This window comes from Brassica napus, chromosome A2 (assembly GCF_020379485.1).
Source record: "Brassica napus cultivar Da-Ae chromosome A2, Da-Ae, whole genome shotgun sequence".
Classification (NCBI taxonomy): Eukaryota; Viridiplantae; Streptophyta; class Magnoliopsida; order Brassicales; family Brassicaceae; genus Brassica; species Brassica napus.
The window spans coordinates 21,947,799-21,970,571 of NC_063435.1; the positions used below are offsets into that span (position 1 = coordinate 21,947,799).

General features: G+C 33.2%; 4 protein-coding genes and 1 pseudogene across 4 annotated transcripts; 1 reads left to right on the top strand and 4 right to left on the bottom strand.

Annotated features, from left to right (window-relative positions):
• Positions 1-6,126: 6,126 nt before the first annotated feature.
• On the top strand, positions 6,127-8,178 carry LOC125588752 (putative 57 kDa heat shock protein). The gene has a single exon (XM_048760490.1). It carries the CDS (start codon positions 7,800-7,802, stop codon positions 8,154-8,156), a length of 357 nt encoding a protein of 118 aa, XP_048616447.1. The 5' UTR covers positions 6,127-7,799; the 3' UTR covers positions 8,157-8,178.
• A 5,693-nt stretch (positions 8,179-13,871) lies between these two features.
• LOC125588746 (pectinesterase inhibitor 12-like) lies at positions 13,872-14,554 on the bottom strand. Its single transcript, XM_048760481.1, has one exon. The coding sequence runs from the start codon at positions 14,489-14,491 to the stop codon at positions 13,964-13,966; it is 528 nt and encodes a 175-aa protein (XP_048616438.1). The 5' UTR covers positions 14,492-14,554; the 3' UTR covers positions 13,872-13,963.
• Positions 14,555-16,498: 1,944 nt separating this feature from the next.
• LOC125588739 (pectinesterase inhibitor 12-like) lies at positions 16,499-17,169 on the bottom strand. Its single transcript, XM_048760475.1, has one exon. It carries the CDS (start codon positions 17,107-17,109, stop codon positions 16,582-16,584), a length of 528 nt encoding a protein of 175 aa, XP_048616432.1. The 5' UTR covers positions 17,110-17,169; the 3' UTR covers positions 16,499-16,581.
• Positions 17,170-19,167: 1,998 nt separating this feature from the next.
• Positions 19,168-19,839, bottom strand: LOC125588742 (pectinesterase inhibitor 12-like). The gene has a single exon (XM_048760478.1). The coding sequence runs from the start codon at positions 19,776-19,778 to the stop codon at positions 19,251-19,253; it is 528 nt and encodes a 175-aa protein (XP_048616435.1). The 5' UTR covers positions 19,779-19,839; the 3' UTR covers positions 19,168-19,250.
• Positions 19,840-21,828: 1,989 nt separating this feature from the next.
• On the bottom strand, positions 21,829-22,466 carry LOC125588749 (annotated as a pseudogene).
• Positions 22,467-22,773: the final 307 nt, after the last annotated feature.

A 22,773-nucleotide genomic window follows, 5' to 3' on the forward strand; every position in this document is an offset into this window, starting at 1 on the left:
AATTTTTTTCTGAAATTCTACAGAGAAGATAATTGTAATAGGTTATATGATAGTAATTTTCTTTTTCTAAAATCTTAAACAAAAAAAGAGTATTTAAATTTTGTTTTAATTGTAAATAAAAACGAGATTTATAAAATAGAATGTTTTCCTTTTTAAAAACAAATCCTAACAAAATAAAATTTTAAAGATTATTTAATAAAACATTAAATTATTACATAAGAACATGTATAATGTTGTCATTGACTCGATTGGTGTATTTGACTTTCATTTCTTTTTATTTTTTATTTAGTTTCTTATTTTGGGTTGTGTTCAGTTTAAACGTTTAGATATAGTATTTTATCTAATCTTAAGTACAAAGTTTATAACAATTCAGCTATATACCATGAGTATAAAATACAAATATTAACTTAAACTTATGTGTAAAATTGAGTTTTAATTATAAAATAAATCTCAAACATCATATGCAAAAAAAAAATTATAAAACTATAATAAAATTATTTATTATTTTATATTTTTTTATTAAATTAAAGCATTACACAAAGCCCGTTGCGTTGTCTTGTACAAAATAAAGCTATAAACGAGAACTAATCATATTTATTCATAACTTTTGTTTTGGTAAAACTCACTTAACACCCTATTCCTTAATTAGGCGCTATAAGGGGCTAGCAGCTCCACTAAACTTGGTAGTGGACATTCAGGTACCTATTCAGATATGGTTCCGGTTTGTTCAGGTTTTAGATTTTCAGAGTTCAAGATTTCAACCACATTCGAATATTTATTAATTATCGTGGTTCTGTTTGCGTTATAATCGAACACAGGGAGGATACACGCGACCAACAACGAGTTCCAGAGATACGGTCCAAAGGGTTTCATGGAGATCAAGATCCTCCAAAACGACAACCTTTACGTCCGTGTCGACTTGCCCGGTGTTCCCGACGACGGTGTCCGCCACAGAGTCGACTCCGTTAGACGAAAGGTTGTGACTGCTGCGAGATAAGGTTGACAAAGACGTTCGTGAGTACTCCGGGAAAGCCGGTTTAGGGTGTCACTGCTGCGAGATAACAGGGGTGGATGCGAAGATGAAAGATGGAGTGTTGAGGATGATTGTGTCTGTTGGATAATTCCAAGTAACATGAGGAGCAAGTTAACTCATTAAAGTGAAGTTTGATGGATTAAAGAAAAAGAAAAACATATCATGCTTAGGAATGTTTCCATATTATTATTAGGAAAAGATGTAGCTTCGTCCTTAAGAAAAGATGTAGCTTCTTCCTATATAAAGAGTTCTCATGGAGAGATGTTCCATCAAGAGAAACACATTGAAAGGTTTAGTTTTGAGAGAGTTTCTAAATCTAATAAGAAGTGCTAGTTCTTATAATCTTTGTGTTTGTGCAACTTTAATTGGTATCAGAGCCAGGTTTCGAAGGTCGTTTACAAGAGGAGTTGTAACTTCGATCAAAACATGAGAGACGATTCTCAAGGACGTGATAAAGGTCTTGAGATGAAGAAGGACATACGATGTCCGATGTTAACATCGACCAACTACACCGTATGGTCGATGCGAATGAAAGTGATGCTTTGTTTATACGAAGTTTGGGATACAATTGATCCAGGGAGTGATGATGCAAAGAAGAACAATATGGCGATTGCTCTGATCTTTCAATCAGTCCCGGAAGCGCTAATACTTCAGATAGGAGAACATGATACATCGAAGAAGATTTGGGAAGCTGTCAAATCCCGTAACCTAGGTGCTGATCGCGTGAGAGAAGCAAGGTTACAGACTTTGATGTCTGAGTTCGACAAACTGAAGATGACAGACACAGACACGGTGGATGACTACGCAGGAAAACTTTCAGGCTTAGCATCTAGAGCAGCCGCATTAGGAGAGCTAATGGAAGCATCAAAGCTAGTAAAGAAGTTTCTAAAGGGACTTCCAAGAACGAAGTTCATTCACATCGTAGCTTCGTTAGAACAAGTGTTGGATCTGAATTCAACGGGGTTCGAAAATATTGTTGGGAGATTGAAGGCTTTTGAAGAGCGCATCAAAGAAGAAACCCATGATGAAGATCAATCGAAGCTAATGTTTGTAAAGAATGATGCACAAGGTCGTGGAAGCCATAGCAACTCGCGAGGAAGAGGCAGAGGTAGAGGTTATGGTGGAAAAGGAAGAGGACGAGGAATGTCTAATGGTTCTGATGGTCATAACAAAGGAGGAGAAGCTTCAGACAAGACCAAGAAGGACTACTCCAAGGTTAAATGCTGGAGATGCGACAAGATGGGGCACTTCGTGTCACATTGTCCTACACGACCAAGAGAGGAAGCTAACCTAACAGAAACACAAGAAGCAGATGCATTATATATGCATGAAGTAGTATTCCTCAACGAAGAGAGAGTGTTTCCTAATAGGTTTGATGAGTGTGATGGAAATACGAGTATATGGTACCTTGACAATGGTGCAAGTAACCATATGACAGGCAAGAGAGAGTTCTTCTCAAACCTAGATGAGAGCATCAAAGGCAAAGTCAAATTCGGTGTTGGATCAAACGTCGAGATTGTTGGGAAAGGTTCGATCACATTCATCGGAAAAACAGGGGAGAGAAGAGCACTCAAAGATATCTACTACATCCCAAGTCTTAAACACAATATCATAAGTCTTGGACAAGCAACCGAGATGGGTTGTGAGGTTAATATGAAAGAAGATCTACTGATGCTTAAAGATCCTCGTGGAAGGCTATTAGTACAAGTTGCAAGGCAACCAAACCAATTGTACAAGACGCCAATGGAGGTTGAATATCCGAAGTGTCTTCAAATACAAGAAACTGATGTTACATGGACATGGCATGCGCGGCTAGGGCATGTGAACTTTGGAGTCATGAAGAATATGGTAGACAAGGAGATGGTAGTAGGGATGCCTCAGTTGATATACGAGAAAGATGTGTGCAGCGCCTACTTAGTTGGGAAGCAAACTCGGAAGTCTTTCCCGCCTAAAGCAAAGTATCGAGCATCACACGCATTGGAGTTGGTACATGGTGACTTGTGCGGTCCGATATCACCTTCAACACCAGCAAACAATAGATATGTATTTGTCTTAATTGATGATTACTCAAGATATATGTGGACGATGCTGCTAAGAGAGAAGAGTGAAGCGTTCGATCGGTTCAAAAAGTTCAAGGATTACGTGGAGAATAAAACGAAGCTACAACTCAAGACTTTTTGCACCGATAGAGGAGGAGAGTTCACATCTTCTGAGTTCATTCATTTTTGTGAAGAAAAAGGTGTAACTAGACATCTCACCGCAACAAAACGGTGTGGTTGAGAGAAGAAATAGAACACTAATGGAGATGACTAGAATTTTGATGAAAGCTATGAAGTTACCTAATAAGCTATGGGGAGAAGCAGTACGTCATTCAACGTATCTCATAAATCGCGTTGCTACAAAGGCTTTGAAAAACAAGACTCCATACGAAGGCTTGTATGTTAAAAAACTGAACATTGGGCATCTAAGGGTCTTTGGATGTGTAGCTTTTGCAAAAATCAACAATCCTCATCTCAAGAAGCTGGATGATCGATCAAGGATGGTGATCAACCTAGGCACAGAGCCCAGCTCAAAAGCTTACAGGCTCTATGATCCGGTCGTGAAAAAGATAGTTGTTAGTAGAGATGTAATCTTTGACGAGAAGAAAAGTTGGGATTGGTCCACGCTATCAACAAACGTAGATGAAGAACCAGGATCATTCAAGCTTCCTCATATTGATGTTACAGAAGAAGGAGATGGTGATGAGCATCAAGATCACCAACACCACGAAGAGCAAAACAATAATGAAGAAGAAGAAGCTGTAGACGCAGGTAAACAAGAGGAAGTAGCAGAGAACAACGATGCAAACCAAGACCAGCATGTAACATCAAGATATGGTCGTAACATCAGAAAACCAAAGCGATTTGATGATTACATCCTACTCGCTGAAGTTGAAGGTGGCAGACTCTTGCTCACCATCGATGGTGAACCAGAAAGTTACATCGAAGCTGCAGTGATACAAGCTTGGATCGATGCAATGAAGGCAGAGATCGAATCTATCATCAAAAACAAGACCTAGAAGCTCGTCAAGAAGCCGGTAGGTGTGAAACCGATAGGTTTGAAGTGGATCTATAAGATCAAGAGGAATGCAGATGGAACCGTGATCAAATACAAAGCAAGGTTAGTTGCAAAAGGCTACGTGCAACAACAAGGCATAGACTTCGACGAAGTATTTGCACCAGTTGCTCGGATAGAAACCATACGACTACTCTTGGCGTTAGCAGCAACTAATGGATGGGAGATCCGTCACTTAGATGTGAAAACTGCGTTCCTGAATGGAGACTTAAATGAGGATGTATACGTGACTCAACCAGAAGGCTTTGTGGAGAAAGGAAAGGAGGATCATGTGTACAAACTTAGCAAAGCACTATACGGTTTGCGTCAAGCTCCGAGATCTTGGAACATCAAACTCGACCGTGTTCTCAAGGACATGGAGTTCACGAAGTGCACCAAGGAACCTGCGGTATATCAAAAGAAAGAGAAGGGGGAGCTTCTGATCATAGCTATATACGTTGATGATTTGTTTGTAACAGGGTCTTCACTCAAAGTTATCAAGCAATTCAAAGATGATATGTCAAGAAGATTTGAGATGTCAGACCTCGGGAAGCTTACATACTATCTTGGTATAGAAGTAACGCAAGGAGCTGATGGCATTCACATCAAACAAGAAGGATACGCGCAAGGTATACTTGTCAAGACGAAGATGGAGTCATGTAACTATATACTCATGTTCGGATGCACACGAGTTTGGAAGTATCAAAGGCAGAGGAGGAGGCTGAGATTGATGCAACATCATATCGAAGCATCATAGGATGCTTAAGGTATCTTCTTCATACACGACCGGACTTGGCGTTTTTGGTTGGTGTAATAAGCAGATATATGCAGAGTCCAAGAGAGAGTCATGGAGAAGCAGTGAAGCATCTACTACGATACATAAAGGGCACTACAGAGTATGGTCTCTTCTTCAAACAGGATGGAACAACGGAGATTACAGGTTACAGTGACAGCAGCCATAACATAGACGTTGATGATGGAAGAAGCACTACAGGGTTTATGTTCTACCTAGGAACATCGCCGATCACGTAGACATCGTGCAAGCAACCTACAGTGGCACTCTCTTCATGTGAGGCGGAGTTCATGGCAGCTACGGAAGCTGCAAAACAAGCAATATGGTTGAAGGAGTTAATGGCCGAGATCATGAACAAAGAAGACAAGAAGGTCGTGTTGAAAATTGACAACAAGTCAGCAATTGCTCTCACCAAGAACCCGGTGTTTCACGGTAGAAGCAAACACATACTCGCGAAGTACCATTTCATTCGAGAATGTGTGGAGTTCAACTTTATCGAAGTGAAGCACGTACCTGGAGTGGAGCAGAAGGCAGACATACTCACTAAACCATTGGCAAGGATCAAGTTCGAAGCAATGCACAAGTTCATTGGAGTTCAGAAGATCAACATACCTAAGATTCAAGTTGGAATTAAGGGGGAGAATGTTGGATAATTCCAAGTAACTTGAGGAGCAAGTTAACTCATTAAAGTGAAGTTTGATGGGTTAAAGAAAAAGGAAAACATATCATGCTTAGGAATGTTTCCATATTATTATTAGGAAAAGATGTAGCTTCGTCCTTAAGAAAAGATGTAGCTTTTTCCTATATAAAGAGTTCTCATGGAGAGATATTCCATCAAGAGAAACACATTGAAAGGTTTAGTTTTGAGAGAGTTTCTAAATCTAATAAGAAGTGCTAGTTCTTATAATCTTTGTGTTTGTGCAACTTTAAGTGTCTAGGGTCAAAGTCAAAGACCATGACAACAAGTGTACTCTCTTTCTCCCTCCCAACACAGGTTCGAACCCCTCCTCTCACTCAAAAAGATCACACCTTTCTTGCATATTCCATTAAATGCTTTAACGTCAGCGACTCGCGTCTTTCTTAGCCTGTAAAAATAAGAAAGAAAGGAGTTGTTTATGTGCAGTGCTTTAACCATTTTTTTTCCTAAGCCAACAGACGATATAGCTGTCTTCTCATAATGAACCCAAACAAAAACGATATTAACATTTTATAAAGTTCTTTTTTGAAAAAGACCATGTATTGTTAAAAGGAACAAACTTTGAAAGTAAATTGTACGGTACTAAAAATAAAATTAGAGCTTGCACAAAATACACTGTAAGATAAATTCGTAAAAAAAAACATGATATACATTCAAAAAGTAGTTTTTAAGAAAACACAAAAAGATATATAAAAAAATTACAAACGGCTTAAAACTTTTTACATATTCGATTTACTTTGAATCTTCTTTTATGTTGGTATTTGTCGTTATGTGAAACTAAAAAGAGAGAGGGAGAGTAGAAAAAGTGACAGCTCATGAGCGTTTTACTATAGATAAAGAGCTTCTTTAAAGTTTTCACTCGGTTGAAAAAAACATTTACACAACGGGTAAGCGACATAAGACCACCTATGGGGGTGTTGGAAACACTTTATCAATTGTTGAAAGTGATTTAATGAAGGTGTTGAAAAAATATTGTTATCTACGTAGTATACTCATCTGTTGTAAAGTTTTAACAGCTGAAAAAAATAAAATTAGAGTCTGCTTTGCCACGTGTCACAAAATGGTTGGTTAGAACATTTGGAGCGTGTGTACACGCGCATGGAATATCACGATTTCCTTTTTTTTATTTTTTAAATCTGGATAAGATTTAAATATTATCTTCTGATTGGCTGTGCATATTACTTTTGATTTTTTTTCTCACCCAATAATTCAAACGTAATTGTTATATAATAAAACTTTTTTGAAAAAAATAAAAATTTTATCAAAATTCAAGATTTTTTTTCTCTATAAATAAAGACCACTCTCATCTCATTTCGACATAGAAAAAAAATATCATTTTTAATTATAATCAACTATTTTGGTATTTTAAACCTTTTTTTTGTTAAATGGATACCAATAATAATCCTTTTAACACTCAAAACTCTTCTAATTTTCTCTTTAATTTCCAAAATCTCAACAATTATCAATTTCATAACCAAACTTCCAACCAACCTCAAAATTTGCCAAATTATGGTTTCTCACCAAATTTCTTCATGCCATCATCTGTCCCGAATTATCTTCCAAATTGTATTTTTAAAAATAAAATTAGGTAAATATCTAACTTAGAGATGAATATATGCTTAATTTTAATTATTTTATTAACATTTATTTTGTATGATTTAAAAGACAGCTAAATATAATAATTTAAAATAAATATTATTAAAGGTTATGTTATTTTAGTTTTAAATTAATTATTAATATGTAATTATTATATTGTAAGAAAAATAAAATAATCTGAATAAAAAGTTGTGGGGTAGGGTGTTGATAATTTTAAAACAAATCATTGTAGATGTTTAAAATGAAGTGGGTGTTGAATAAATGAGGTGGAAGAAAGAGAAGATGATGTGGAAGGGGAAAATAAGGGTGTTGAAAGTGAAGAGAGTGTTGAAACCATTGTACATAGCCTAAGCAAGCCAAACTCCATTTTTTACAGAGAGAGAGAGATCACACAAAGAGAAGAAGAAGAAGAGGAGACGAAGAGGAGATGGCTGAGGCAAGATTACTTGATATGTCGAGAGTTCCATTCATCCCAGGTCTCCCTTACTTTACTTGGTGCAAACACACAATAAAGTTTTCTCCTATCGAACACAAGGAGGATACACGCGACCAACAACGAGTTCCAGAGATACGGTCCGAAGGTTTTCATGGAAATCAAGATTCTCGAAAACGACAACCTTTACGTCCGTGTCGACATGCCCGGTGTTCCTGACGACGGGGTCCACCACAAAGTCGACTCCATGAGACAAAAGGTTGTCTATTTCTCCGGTGAAGAAACTCTCGGCAGCGACGGCGATAAGGTTGACGACGACGTTCGTGAGTACTCCGGGACAGCCGGTTTAGGGTGTAACTGCTGCGAGATAACCGGGGTGGATGCGAAGATGAAAGATGGAGTCTTGAGGATGATTGTGTCTAGGGTCAAAGTCAAAGACCATGACAACAAGTGTACTCTCTTTCTCCCTCCCAACACAGGTTCGAACCCCTCCTCTCTCTCTCAAAAGTAAAAAAGATCACACCTTTTGGAGTTTTGCTTATACATTACTGTAAAATCTGATGGAGGCCATCTCTTTTCATTGAATCTGCCAGGCGTTTGTGGTGATGATATGCTGGTGCTTCCCAATGAGAACGAAGTCAAGTTCTATGGTGAGAACAAGGAGGTGTGTGAGCACGATGAGAGTTGCCGTATCTTCATGGGAGCCGTCAAGGGTTCTAGCTTTTGTGCTCCTGGAGTTCCACCTTTGAGCCACGACATCGCTTGGGATGCTGAGTTTGGTGTTCTCAAAGTGCGTGTCTCACCTCCTGGCAGCAACATCAGCAGCGAGTAGTCATGCTCTCATCTCATCTCTCTATTTTGTGTCTTTCATTTCAAATGTCTATCTTGTTTTAGTTTGGGAGAACTTTTGATTCGCTACCAAGTCTTCATGTTTTAAGCTGTGACAGTTATGTGTGGTTTTTCGGATGGCTTGCTTGCTGTCTACGTATCACTTCCACACTCAAAACTAAATGGGATTGGAATTCAAACCTATAATGTGTGCAAAGCTATTGTAGTAATACTATTGAACAAAGGGCTATAGTAACCTAAGGTCTTTGGATAAGTCATGAATTTGTTAAGGTTGCTCGCTGGAACAGAGGTACACCGAGGAAGAATGAAACATCTAGTGCAGAGAATTTTCCAGTTAGAAGCAAAACATGAGAGAAATGACCTATGAAGATTGAATTGAAAAATATGCACCAAAATATAACAACTGAGAAAGGAAAAGGCTGTAGGGGATCCTCATGAGAAGTGTTTTCCTGAAGCATTTTTAGATCCATGTTCTGAGGCTGAACTATTAATCTTGTCCAGTCCAATTTATGAAAACTCAAACCACTATATTCCACCACGTGACACGTCACGTCTAACTTGACAGTCATATGCTCAATGTTAATCTCCAGTAGTGGAACATCATTACTCCCTAAACGAAGAGCATGTGACACGAATGTATTATAGCCTCTAAGTTTTTATCGACAAAACGTTATTTGCTCCAAAGTGAAAGTAGAACACAGAGAAGTTCGGATGTGCAACAATATAGTTTACCTTGTGTTAACTTTCAAAAAGTAGAATCATAAACGTTTCCATTTGCCGAGAGAGTGGAACATAAAAAAAAAAGGTGATGATCACATCATCATGTGTATCCCCTATATATTAATCCTAGAGCATTACAACATATTTTCGTATCCACGTATCTTCACGAGAATGATTTTTAGAATTGTTAGAAAAATAACTTGGTCTATATAAACATATCCTATGATTTTTATTAAACTAACTATCAAATTAATTAGTAGTGTACAAAAAATATTTTTTTATTTCCTTAAATAAAAACTATGGAATTACCTAATATAGTTAATATATATATGACACATAATGATTACGAATAATACATATTTGATAACAATTTTTCAAACAACTCTCTTTTCTGTTTAATTTTATACTATTAAAAAAATAAACAATCACATTAATCATAAATAAAAAATTTAGATTTTTTCTTATATGTTATATTTTGAATTTTTTTAAAAGACTATAAATTACTAAAAATGGTAAAAGTCTCACATTGAAAATTTTATCATCAATGGTTTAACTTTTTTTTGTTCAAGCAAAATATAAATGATCATATATCGTAGGGGTAGGCATTTGGATACACGTTCGGGTTCATATTCAGTATTTCAGTATAAAGTTATAGAACCTATTCGGGTATTTTTATATTTCGAGTCGGGTTTGGGTATTTTATGTTCGGGTTCAGATATTTTGGGTTGGGTTCGGATATTTAAATTTTGAAGAAAAAATAAATAAATTATTCATTGTTTAAGTTTTTGTATTTAAACTATATTTTAACTTAACTGGTTTTCTAATTTTTAAAAGACTAAACTATTAATCGATTAGAAAGACACAAATTTAGTTTTTGTTTTGAAAATTTAGATGTAACTTTTGTTAATGCAAGAAACAAGAGCTTGATATTTATTTTAAATTTTTAAGTGAGTAGCAAATGACTTTGTCCATAATTATATGTATATTATCTCATTTTGAGCAATAATCATTATTAATATAAGTAATTTGAATAAAATGAGAGAAGTAAACTAGAAATATAGGGTTAAGTATACTTATGTTTGGTTTTCTTCGGATATCCATTCGGGTTTACCTGTTCGGATTCATATATTACCTGAACTGCTCAAATAAATAATTTTTTTTGTTGTTCTTGAATTAGATGATTTTCAGACCGAGCTGATGAATATATACTTGACATACATTTATATTTCGAGTCTGCACTTATATCCTATAACAGCTTGATATATTAGATTTGAACACTAATCTGTTAATATAATTTTCCAATGACTTTTTTTCAAAATTTTGATTCTTAGATATGTATCTGGAGTGAAACTAATTTTTACAGATGTCTATTTTTTTTTAAATTGACACTTATGTAATTCACCGAATTCAAAGAAGAAGTTAAAAAAAAACTTAACTCATATCAATGAAACAAAGACGGGAACGAAAACAAAATTTTATAGAGGTAGAAAATGAAATCACTTATGGAGAGTCAATAGTAAACAGATCGAGATCAAAAAACCTAATCCCCTTTCGTCATTATATATAATCGATGTTACCTATTTGGTTTTGGTGATTTGTGTCAGCCGCAAAACTTAATTTTTTTGTGCATATGAAGTCTTAAGAATAATTAAAATGAGATGTAATGCGTTAACTATTCAACAACGATAATATATTTAAGAGACCAATATTTGTATTCATCATTATATAATCGATAAAAATTGTAGTCTTACAAAATGTTAAAAATATTTAATAAATAAACATTATTATAAAAACTCACTCCACGCATGCGCGTGGATTATCACCTACTTCATATAGTATATATGGTATGCATTGATGATTACTGACCTCTTAATCATAACAATAGCATAATTTAAGCATTTCAATTAAATAATATTTACTATTCCTAAATTATAGCTATCTATCTATTTATATAAAATAGAGTTTCCTTCTCTCCTATGATGTCCACATGGAATTCCACTAATTTGTGCATCATGCATCTGACACATGTCCCATTTATGAAACGCAGCGTGTCATGTTTTGGCTTCCGCCCAGGCTTCACTTGGGCTTCGTCTCACGCTTTGTCAAGCGGCCCAGCGACGACCTAACTGAGCGCACACCCTAATCGTTGGTGTGATGAACACATATGCTCTTCGTTTCTCTTCGAACGGCCATATGCTCTTCTCTTAATCGAGTCTGTTACAGATCCATCGCATTAAACACCTTTTTAAATCCAGCAACAACGATTCTACTTTCAATTCGAGTGTTGCTTCTGAAAGGCGTTCTATATGTGAGTATAAATAGATATGTCTTTCTCCTCTCAAAATCATATTCTTCATCTCTTGGAACAGTGAAATAAATTTTTTAAGATGGCGGCCTCATCTGTCCTCCTCATAGATTCTGGTTCGATGTGGTAGAGAACGTCTAGATCCGATAATCTTCGATCTACACCAATTATATTTGTGGTTCTTCCCAGAAAGATCGAACCAATTAAAAGAGATAAACAAACAGTGAACCGATGTTCCGGTGGCCGGAAGAAAGTTGTGTTGTCCGGATTCATGTACCGATCCGGTGACATTTATGTGCTAAGATGGATTTTCCTCTGAGAATGTTTACTCTTGTGTAATTCGTTTTTTTTTTAAGATTTTCCAGTTGTTTTTGCTCTCTGTGTAGTGTTTTAGAAGATAAATCTTTAAAAGGTGGATTTAGTTCCATGCGTGGTAGTTGTATTCTTATTGTGTTGTTAATTAGTTTGGTTTATATGTTGGATTTTGGATATTTAAGGTTCACACTATGCTGCTACCTGCTAATTTTGTTTGTCAATATGGAAATTTAGTGTGTTAGATGGATTGTGTTGTACGTTTATGAAAGCTTTCTATTTTATGATCTCTAAGCTGGAGTTTTGATGTTCTTTCTGGTCTTTTTATTGTTGTATCTGGTGATGATATGATACAAAAAGCCAAGAGGTATGGGATCTGCATGTTTTCAAAAAGTGCATAGGAAAAAACAGAGGTTGTCAGACAAGAGCTACAAGAAGGCTCACCTAAGAAATATAAGCCTTTGGCCGGAGCTTCTCACGCCAAAGGAATCGTCCTTGAGCTCATGTAAGACATAGAATATGCTTCTTTATCTGTTTTTCTTGTGTGTGGACATTGTCGATGATGAGCGATTCTCTGTCTGTTTGATTATGCAGAGGAATGGAGGCTAAGCAGCCATGCTCTGGTATATGTAAGTGTGCTAGAGTACAACTTGTCAAGAATGGAAAGAAGGTTGCTGCTTTTGTCCCCAATGATGGTTGTTTGAACCTCATTGAGCCAAATGTAAGCTGAATCAATAAAGTCTTTTGTAACCATTTATGATTAGTTTTGTCAAAGGTTGAATTCATGTTTTGTGTTATGTTGTTTGCAGGACGAGGTTTGATATCTGGATTTGGGCGTAAGAGTCATGCTGTGGGAGATATTCCAGGCGTAAGGTACAAGGCCGTCAAGGTTTCTGGTGTTTTACTCTCTGCTCTCTACAAGGACAAGAAGGAGAAGCCAAGGTCTTAAAACAAAACCTTCAAAGCTTTTGAATTTTATTTTTGATGGCATAAGCACTTTTCAGTTAAATAAAAGAACTCTTGTATTATGTTCTACTTTGGGATTCAATAACTTGGTGTGTTAAATCTTGTATTCTGATGACCATTTGAGTTTAGTTTATTCGACCTTGTAATATGTCATTGCCAATGGCATGGAATTCTATTACTAATCCAAAACAAGTGATACATATCACTACATAATATACTCATTCGTAATCTTGGCAATTATAAAAGTCATAGAGATAAACAAAAGTCACACAGCCAGCTTATAAATTGAATAAGGTAGCCAAACAAGTTTAAGATCAGATCAGTGACCAATCAAAACAGCCAGCTTATAAATTGAATAAGGTAGCCAAACAAGTTTAAGATCAGATCAGTGACCAATCAAAACAGACCAGAAACTAAACAGACCATATCTAATATACATAAATAATTTTATAATCAATTATACATTTTAACTCATACAAAATTTTAACAATAATCTATTGTAAAAACTAAATTTAATAAAACATAAGATAATCCACTAAAGTATATAAAATTAAGCAAAAAAATTATGTAAATTTATTTACAAGTTTGTTTCTTTTCTACTAACAATGAAAAAAAAAGAACCTCATGGGTTTTTTATGATCATCCAACGACAGAAAATCACAAAATAAATGATGTAATTCCACATCCAATTCTTAATATATAATTAAAACATAGATTACTTACCAAAATAAAATAATCTTGAACCTTTTAACAAGAAAAAAATTCTAATTTTAAAATATCATAACTACTTTTTCAGATAACATGGTTTATTTAGTTGCTCATATACAATAACATGCACAAAATTTAACTATTATGTATATTTCTAAATAATAACAATTTATATTAAATATTTACTCTAATTACTTAAATTATTTGTTAATCTTCACCCTGAACTTAGGGCGGGCCGGCCCTAGTATAATTATGTCATAATGTATTGATTTTTTCCGCTAAGATAGTGGAGTATTTAAATTTTTTTTTTACAGATATTATTTTTAGGGTTTTTTTGAAAAAACAAAATTCAAATAATAGCAAATATTTCCAATGGAATAATTTTCCTTTGCTCTTAAATTTATTATTAGGTAAACGAAAATCCACATTACATAATGCAAGAACTTATGGTAATTTCATCAGAGCATATTGGTAAAAGCTAAAGGAATCAAAATCTTCTGAAACAAAACATTGTTCTCGTTTGTAACAGGAGATTTCGCGTGCTTCTCTTTGAAACCATCTTCACAAATGCCAGGTTCATCCAAAGCAGCACTCAGATGAATATTAGCACTTTTGTAATCACTGGATTTAACGTTCATCAAAGCTTCTTTTAAAGAACCATAAGCATCGTCATAAAGCTTTACGCAAGTGCGTAACGCGGGTTCAGTACTCGGTGCATACTTTTTGCTTTTGAGAATAGTCTCAACTATCCCTTTCACGTTAATTGTTTTGGACGCAGCGTTATTCGTTGACGCTAGGACCAATCCTGATAGACTAGTTGCGGTTTTGCTTTGCGGATCTTGTTCAAGTGATTGGACGCAAAAATCATAATTGAGATTAGGGTCTTTTGCTGCAGCTGTTTTGCAGGAATCTCGAATCAAGGTTTGCGCGGCTGCGAAACAGTTTAGGAGGAGAAAGAACATTACAACTGAAACGAAGAACTTCATGCTTTTGTTTTCTTTGTGAGAGATGAGAAGAGATGAATATGATGTTAACTTTGTGATTCACAAGGCTGATATATATATATATATATATATATATATATATATATATATTTTTTTTTTACATTTATGTATACCTGACGTAAGGGTATATGTCATTGTTTCCTGTTGTCTTGTGTGTTATAAACTTATGATAAAAAAAACATTTCAGTTTTAATAAGAAGATATTATTTCATATTAAGAACTCTGTTTACATTTTTAAAAACTATAATATATTCACTTGGATTATTTCTCAAATTATCAATTTATCTGAACCTGGTCAATATGTAACAATAGCTTTCCATATATACACGTTGTCAGATTTAGTCAACTCTCAGAGCATCATTACTGGTTCAATTTCTTAGTGGAGTACCTGATGAGTTTAATATTAATAGAGTTTTATTGTGTAATTAAAATTAAAACCAATGATATGTACATAACCATTCGTAAAGTAACATGTGGCATAAATCTCTGATAAACTTGGCAAAGTCTATGTGCGACCACACGTTTCTTCCCATTTGACGTTCTCACTTTTGCTTTATTAATTTTTATTATTATAAATGTCAGTTTCATGAGTTACTCTTCCACTGCATGTGCTCTTAGCTTTCCAAATCATACATAAAATATCAAAAATGAGATCTCTTCTACGGTTATTAAAAACAAAAATATACCTTTTATTATTGATTTTCTCAAAAATCATATTTGAGATTAGGGTCTTTTGCTGCAGCTGTTTTGCAAGAATCTCGAATCAAAGTTTGCGCGGCAGCGAAACAGTTTAAGAGGAGAAAAAACAATACAACTGAAACGAAAAACTTCATGCTTTTGTTTTCTTTGTGAGAGATGAGAAGAGATGACTATGATGTTAACTTTGTGATTCACGAAGCTGTTATATATATATCTGATGTAAGGGTTTATATTCTCCTTTCTTATATGTCATTATTTCCTGTTTTCTTGTTTGTTATGAATTTATCATAAAAATAATATTTCAGTTTTAATAAGAATATACTATTCCATATTAAGAACTCGATTTAATTTTTTTTTAAATCATAATATATTCACTTTTAAGGATTATTTCTCAAATTGTAAAAATCATAATATATTCACTAGTTTTTAAAAATCGGATCCCTAAGGTTGTGATATAAGGACAGACCTTCACTTCTTTCTTGCACTGTTCGCGGGCCCCACTGACACGTGGCGGCCCGCGATTGGTTTGCTTTCTAATTTTTTTTTACCATACCAAAAAAAAATCAAAAAAACCTTCCTATGAAACCGCGCAGACCCATCTCAGCGTTAATCATGATCTTAGCTTTCCATATCATACATAAAATATCAAAAATGAGACTTCTAACAATTATTAAAAAAAAACAATATCTTTTAATATTGATTTTCTCATCAGTTTTTCATATAGAGGTCGACATCCAAAAATCCTAAATAAAAGAATGTGTATTCACTAAATATTTAAGTAACATCTGTATCACGAAAGACCTTCAATCTCATTATTTATTCATCACGCAAAAAAATGATCAGTACTACTAGTAAAAAAAGTGATGTTGTGCATTTTTAAAAATAAATATTTAATTATTAAAATAAAAATAAAATACAGACACTATAGAAAATTAAATAAAAGAAAATTCCTCAAAAACAAAAAAAAAATTGAAAATTAAAAAATAAATCAAAATATTCAAACAATTTTTCAATAAGTTTAAAAAAGATTGAAAACTGAAAAAGTTACAGAAAAAAATATTTTAAAATTTTCCTCACATGTCATCGTTGATAATAATGATTTCTGACATATCACTAATGACGATGACAATGACAGTGATATGTTGAAAACCGTCAACTCATCGGTTTGTCAACGATGTTAAGTCGAAAATTGTGATCAGACACATAAAGTATTTTAATTTTCTGTCTTTTTGCAAATACTATTTTAGTGTTTAATAATTTCAATTTTCAAATAGTAGCAAAAATTTCCAATAATATAATGTTCCTTTGCTATTATTTATTATTAGATAAAGGAAAATTCATATCACATAATACAAGAAGTTATGGTAATTTCATCAGAGCATATTTGTAAAAGCTAAAGGAATCAAAATCTTCTGAAACAAAACATTGTTCTCGTTTGTAATGGGAGATTTCGCGTGCGTCTCTTTGAAACCATCTTCACAAGTGCCCGGTTCATCCAAAGCAGCACTCAGATCCACATTAGCACTTTTGTAATCGGCGGATTTAACGTTCATCAAAGCTTCATTTAAAGAATTATTAGCATCGTCATAAAGCTCTACGCAAGTGCTTAATGCAGGTTCAGTACCCGGTGGATACGTTTTGTTCTTGAGAATAGTCTCAACTATCCCTTTCAAGTTAGTTGTTTTGGACTCAGCGTTAGTAGTTGACGCTAGGACCAATCCTGATAGACTAGTTGCAGTTTTGCTTTGCGGATCTTGTTCAAGTGATTGGACGCAAAAATCATAATTGAGATTAGGGTCTTTTGCTGCAGCTGTTTTGCAGGAATCTCGAATCAAGGTTTGTGCGGCTGCGAAACAGTTTAGGAGGAGAAAGAACATTACAACTGAAACGAAGAACTTCATGATTTTGTTTTCTTTGTGAGAGATGAGAAGAGATGAATATGATGTTAACTTTGTGATTCACAAGGCTGATATATATATATATATATATATATATATATATATATATATATATATATATATATATCTGACGTAAGGGTATATGTCATTGTTTCCTGTTGTCTTGTGTGTTATAAACTTATGATAAAAAGAATATTTCAGTTTTAATAAGAAGATATTATTTCATATTAAGAACTATGTTTACATTTTTAAAAACTATAATATATTCACTTGGACTATTTCTCAAATTGTCAATTTATCTGAACCTGGTCAATATGTAACAATAGTTTTCTATATATACACGTTGTCAGATTTAGTCAACTCTCAGAGCATCATTACTGGTTCAATTTCTTAGTGGAGTACCTGATGAGTTTAATATTAATAGAGTTTTATTGTGTAATTAAAATTAAACCCAATGATATGTACATAACCATTCGTAAAGTAACATGTGGCATAAATCTCTGATAAACTTGGCAAAGTCTATGTGCGACGAGACGTTTCTTCCCATTTGACGCGCTCTCTCTCCTGCTTTATTAATTTTTATTATTATAAATGTCAGTCTCATGAGTTACTCTTCCACTGCATGTGCTCTTACTTTCCAAATCATACATAAAATATCAAAAATGAGATCTCTTCTACCGTTATTAAAAAACAAAAACATACCTTTTAATATTGATTTTCTCAAAAATCATATTTGAGATTAGGGTCTTTTGCTTCAGCTGTTTTGCAAGAATCTCGAATCAAGGTTTGTGCGGCAGCGAAACAATTTAAGAGGAGAAAAAACATTACAACTGAAACGAAGAACTTCATGCTTTTGTTTTCTTTGTGAGAGATGAGAAGAGATGACTATGATGTTAACTTTGTGATACACAAAGCTGTTATATAAATATATATATATATATATATATATATATATATATATAATGTAAGGGTATATATTCTCCTTTCTTATATGTCATTATTTCCTGTTTTCTTGTTTGTTATGAATTTATCATAAAGAGAATATTTCAGTTTTAATAAGAATATACTATTCCATATTAAGAACTCGATTTACATTTTTTTTAAATCATAATATATTCACTTTTAAGGATTATTTCTCAAATTATAAAAATCATAATATATTCACTAATTTTTAAAATCCGGGTCCCTAAGGTTGTGATATAAGGACAGACCTTCACTTCTTTCTTGCACTGTTCACGGGCCCCCACTGACACGTGGGGGCCCGGGATTGGTTCGCTTTCTAATTTTTTTTAGCAGACCAAAAAAAAATCAAAAAAACCTTCCTATGAAACAGCGCAGACCCATCTCAGCGTTAATCACATGCTCTTAGCTTTCCATATCATACATAAAATATCAAAAATGAGATGTCTTCTACAATTATTAAATATATATATATATATATATATATATATATATATACCTTTTAATATTGATTTTCTCATCAATTTTTCATATAGAGGTCGACATCCAAAAATATTAAATAAAAGAATGTGTATTCACTAAATATTTAAGTAACATCTGTATCACGAAAAACCTTCAATCTCATTATTTATTCATCACGCAAAAAAATGATCAGTACTACTCGTAAAAAAAGTGATGTTGTGCATTTTTAAAAATAAATATTTAATTATTAAAATAAAAATAAAAATACAGACACTATAGAAAATTAAATAAAAGAAAATTCCTCAAAAACAAAAAAAATTGAAAATTAAAAAATAAATCAAAATATTCAAACAATTTTTCAATAAGTTAAAAAAAGATTGAAAACTGAAAAAGTTACAGAAAAAAATATTTTAAAATTTTCCTCACATGTCATCGTTGATAATAATGATTTCTGACATATCACTAATGACGATGACAATGACAGTGATATGTTGAAAACCGTCAACTCATCGGTTTGTCAACGATGTTAAGTCGAAAATTGTGATCAGACACATAAAGTATTTTAATTTTCTGTCTTTTTGCAAATACTATTTTAGTGTTTAATAATTTCAATTTTCAAATAGTAGCAAAAATTTCCAATAATATAATGTTCCTTTGCTATTATTTATTATTAGATAAAGGAAAATTCATATCACATAATACAAGAAGTTATGGTAATTTCATCAGAGCATATTTGTAAAAGCTAAAGGAATCAAAATCTTCTGAAACAAAACATTGTTCTCGTTTGTAATGGGAGATTTCGCGTGCGTCTCTTTGAAACCATCTTCACAAGTGCCCGGTTCATCCAAAGCAGCACTCAGATCCACATTAGCACTTTTGTAATCGGCGGATTTAACGTTCATCAAAGCTTCATTTAAAGAATTATTAGCATCGTCATAAAGCTCTACGCAAGTGCTTAATGCAGGTTCAGTACCCGGTGGATACGTTTTGTTCTTGAGAATAGTCTCAACTATCCCTTTCAAGTTAGTTGTTTTGGACTCAGCGTTAGTAGTTGACGCTAGGACCAATCCTGATAGACTAGTTGCGGTTTTGCTTTGCGGATCTTGTTCAAGTGATTGGACGCAAAAATCATAATTGAGATTAGGGTCTTTTGCTGCAGCTGTTTTGCAGGAATCTCGAATCAAGGTTTGTGCGGCTGCGAAACAGTTTAGGAGGAGAAAGAACATTACAACTGAAACGAAGAACTTCATGATTTTGTTTTCTTTGTGAGAGATGAGAAGAGATGAATATGATGTTAACTTTGTGATTCACAAGGCTGATATATATATATATATATATATATATATATATATATATATTTTATATATTATATATATCTGACGTAAGGGTATATGTCATTGTTTCCTGTTGTCTTGTGTGTTATAAACTTATGATAAAAAGAATATTTCAGTTTTAATAAGAAGACATTATTTCATATTAAGAACTATGTTTACATTTTTAAAAACTATAATATATTCACTTGGACTATTTCTCAAATTGTCAATTTAACTGAACCTGGTCAATATGTAACAATAGTTTTCCATATATACACGTTGTCAGATTTAGTCAACTCTCAGAGCATCATTACTGGTTCAATTTCTTAGTGGAGTACCTGATGAGTTTAATATTAATAGAGTTTTATTGTGTAATTAAAATTAAACCCAATGATATGTACATAACCATTCGTAAAGTAACATGTGGCATAAATCTCTGATAAACTTGGCAAAGTCTATGTGCGACCAGACGTTTCTTCCCATTTGACGCTCTCTCTCTCTCCTGCTTTATTAATTTTTATTATTATAAATGTCAGTCTCATGAGTTACTCTTCCACTGCATGTGCTCTTACTTTCCAAATCATACATAAAATATCAAAAATGAGATCTCTTCTACAGTTATTAAAAAACAAAAATATACCTTTTAATATTGATTTTCTCAAAAATCATATTTGAGATTAGGGTCTTTTGCTGCAGCTGTTTTGCAAGAATCTCGAATCAAGGTTTGTGCGGCAGCGAAACAATTTAAGAGGAGAAAAAACATTACAACTGAAACGAAGAACTTCATGCTTTTGTTTTCTTTGTGAGAGATGAGAAGAGATGACTATGATGTTAACTTTGTGATTCACAAAGCTGTTATATAAATATATATATATATATATATATATATATATAATGTAAGGGTATATATTCTCCTTTCTTATATGTCATTATTTCTTGTTTTCTTGTTTGTTATGAATTTATCATAAAGAGAATATTTCAGGTTTAATAAGAATATACTATTTCATATTAAGAACTCGATTTACATTTTTAAAAAATCATAATATATTCACTTTTAAGGATTATTTCTCAAATTATAAAAATCATAATATATTCACTAATTTTCAAAAACCGGGTCCATTAAGTTGTGATATAAGGACAGACCTTCACTTCTTTCTTGCACTATTCGCAGGCCCCACTGACACGTGGCGGCCCGGAATTGGTTCGCTTTCTAATTTTTTTTAGCAGACCAAACAAAAATCAAAAAAACCTTCCTATGAAACCGCGCAGACTCATCTCAGCGTTAATCATGCTCTTAGCTTTCCGTATCATACATAAAATATCAAAAGTGAGATGTCTTCTACAATTATTAAAAATACATATATATATATATATATATATATATACCTTTTAATATTGATTTTCTCATCAATTTTTCATATAGAGGTCGACATCCAAAAATCCTAAATAAAAGAATTTGTATTCACTAAATATTTAAGTAACATCTGTATCACGAAAAACCTTCAATCTCATTATTTATTCATCACGCAAAAAAATGATCAGTACTACTCGTAAAAAAGTGATGTTGTGCATTTTTAAAAATAAATATTTAATTATTAAAATAAAAATACAGACACTATAGAAAATTAAATAAAAGAAAATTCCTCAAAAACAAAAAAAAATTGAAAATTAAAAAATAAATCAAAATATTCAAACAATTTTTCAATACGTTAAAAAAAGATTGAAAACTGAAAAAGTTACAGAAAAAAATATTTTAAAATTTTCCTCACATATCATCGTTGATAATAATGATTTCTGACATATCACTAATGACGATGACAATGACAGTGATATGTTGAAAACCGTCAACTCATCGATTTGTCAACGATGTTAAGTCGAAAATTGTGATCAGACACATAAAGTATTTTAATTTTCTGTCTTTTTGCAAATACTATTTTAGTGTTTAATAATTTCAATTTTCAAATAGTAGCAAAAATTTCCAATAAAATAATGTTCCTTTGCTATTATTTATTATTAGATAAAGGAAAATTCATATCACATAATACAAGAAGTTATGGTAATTTCATCAGAGCATATTTGTAAAAGCTAAAGGAATCAAAATCTTCTGAAACAAAACATTGTTCTTGTTTGTAATGGGAGATTTCGCGTGCGTCTCTTTGAAACCATCTTCACAAGTGCCCGGTTCATCCGAAGCAGCACTCAGATCCACATTAGCACTTTTGTAATCGGCGGATTTAACGTTCATCAAAGCTTCATTTAAAGAATTATTAGCATCGTCATAAAGCTCTACGCAAGTGCTTAACGCAGGTTCAGTACCCGGTGGATACGTTTTGTTCTTGAGAATAGTCTCAACTATTCACGTTAGTTGTTTTGGACTCAGCGTAAGTAATTGATGCTAAGACCAATCCTTCTAGAGTAGTTGCGGTTTTACTCTGTGGATCTTGTTCAAGAGATTGGACGCAAAAATCATATTTGAGAGTAGGGTCTTTTGATGCAGCTGTTTTGCAAGAATCTTGAATAAGAGTTTGCGCGGTAGCGAAACAGTTTAAGAAGAGAAAGAACAATGCAACTGAAACGAAGAACTTCATTTTTTTTTCTTTGTGAGAAATGAGGATTGATGAATACGATGTTTAGTTTTTGATTCACAAGGATGTTGTATATATATATGTCGTAAGGGATGTTAACATATTCACTTTTAAGGATTATTTCTCAAATAATCAATTTATATTAACTTGGTCAACATGCAATATATGCTTTACATATGTACGCTTTAGATTTAGTCAACTCATTTTGATGTGTTTCCATATCATACATACAAATATCGAAAACAAATATTCACCTTTTAGTATTGACTTTCTTAGATTATTGGTATTTATGGGCATTTGGTTCAGTTTTTTGTTTTTTCGGTTCTATAGGTTTAGGATCTTTGCAG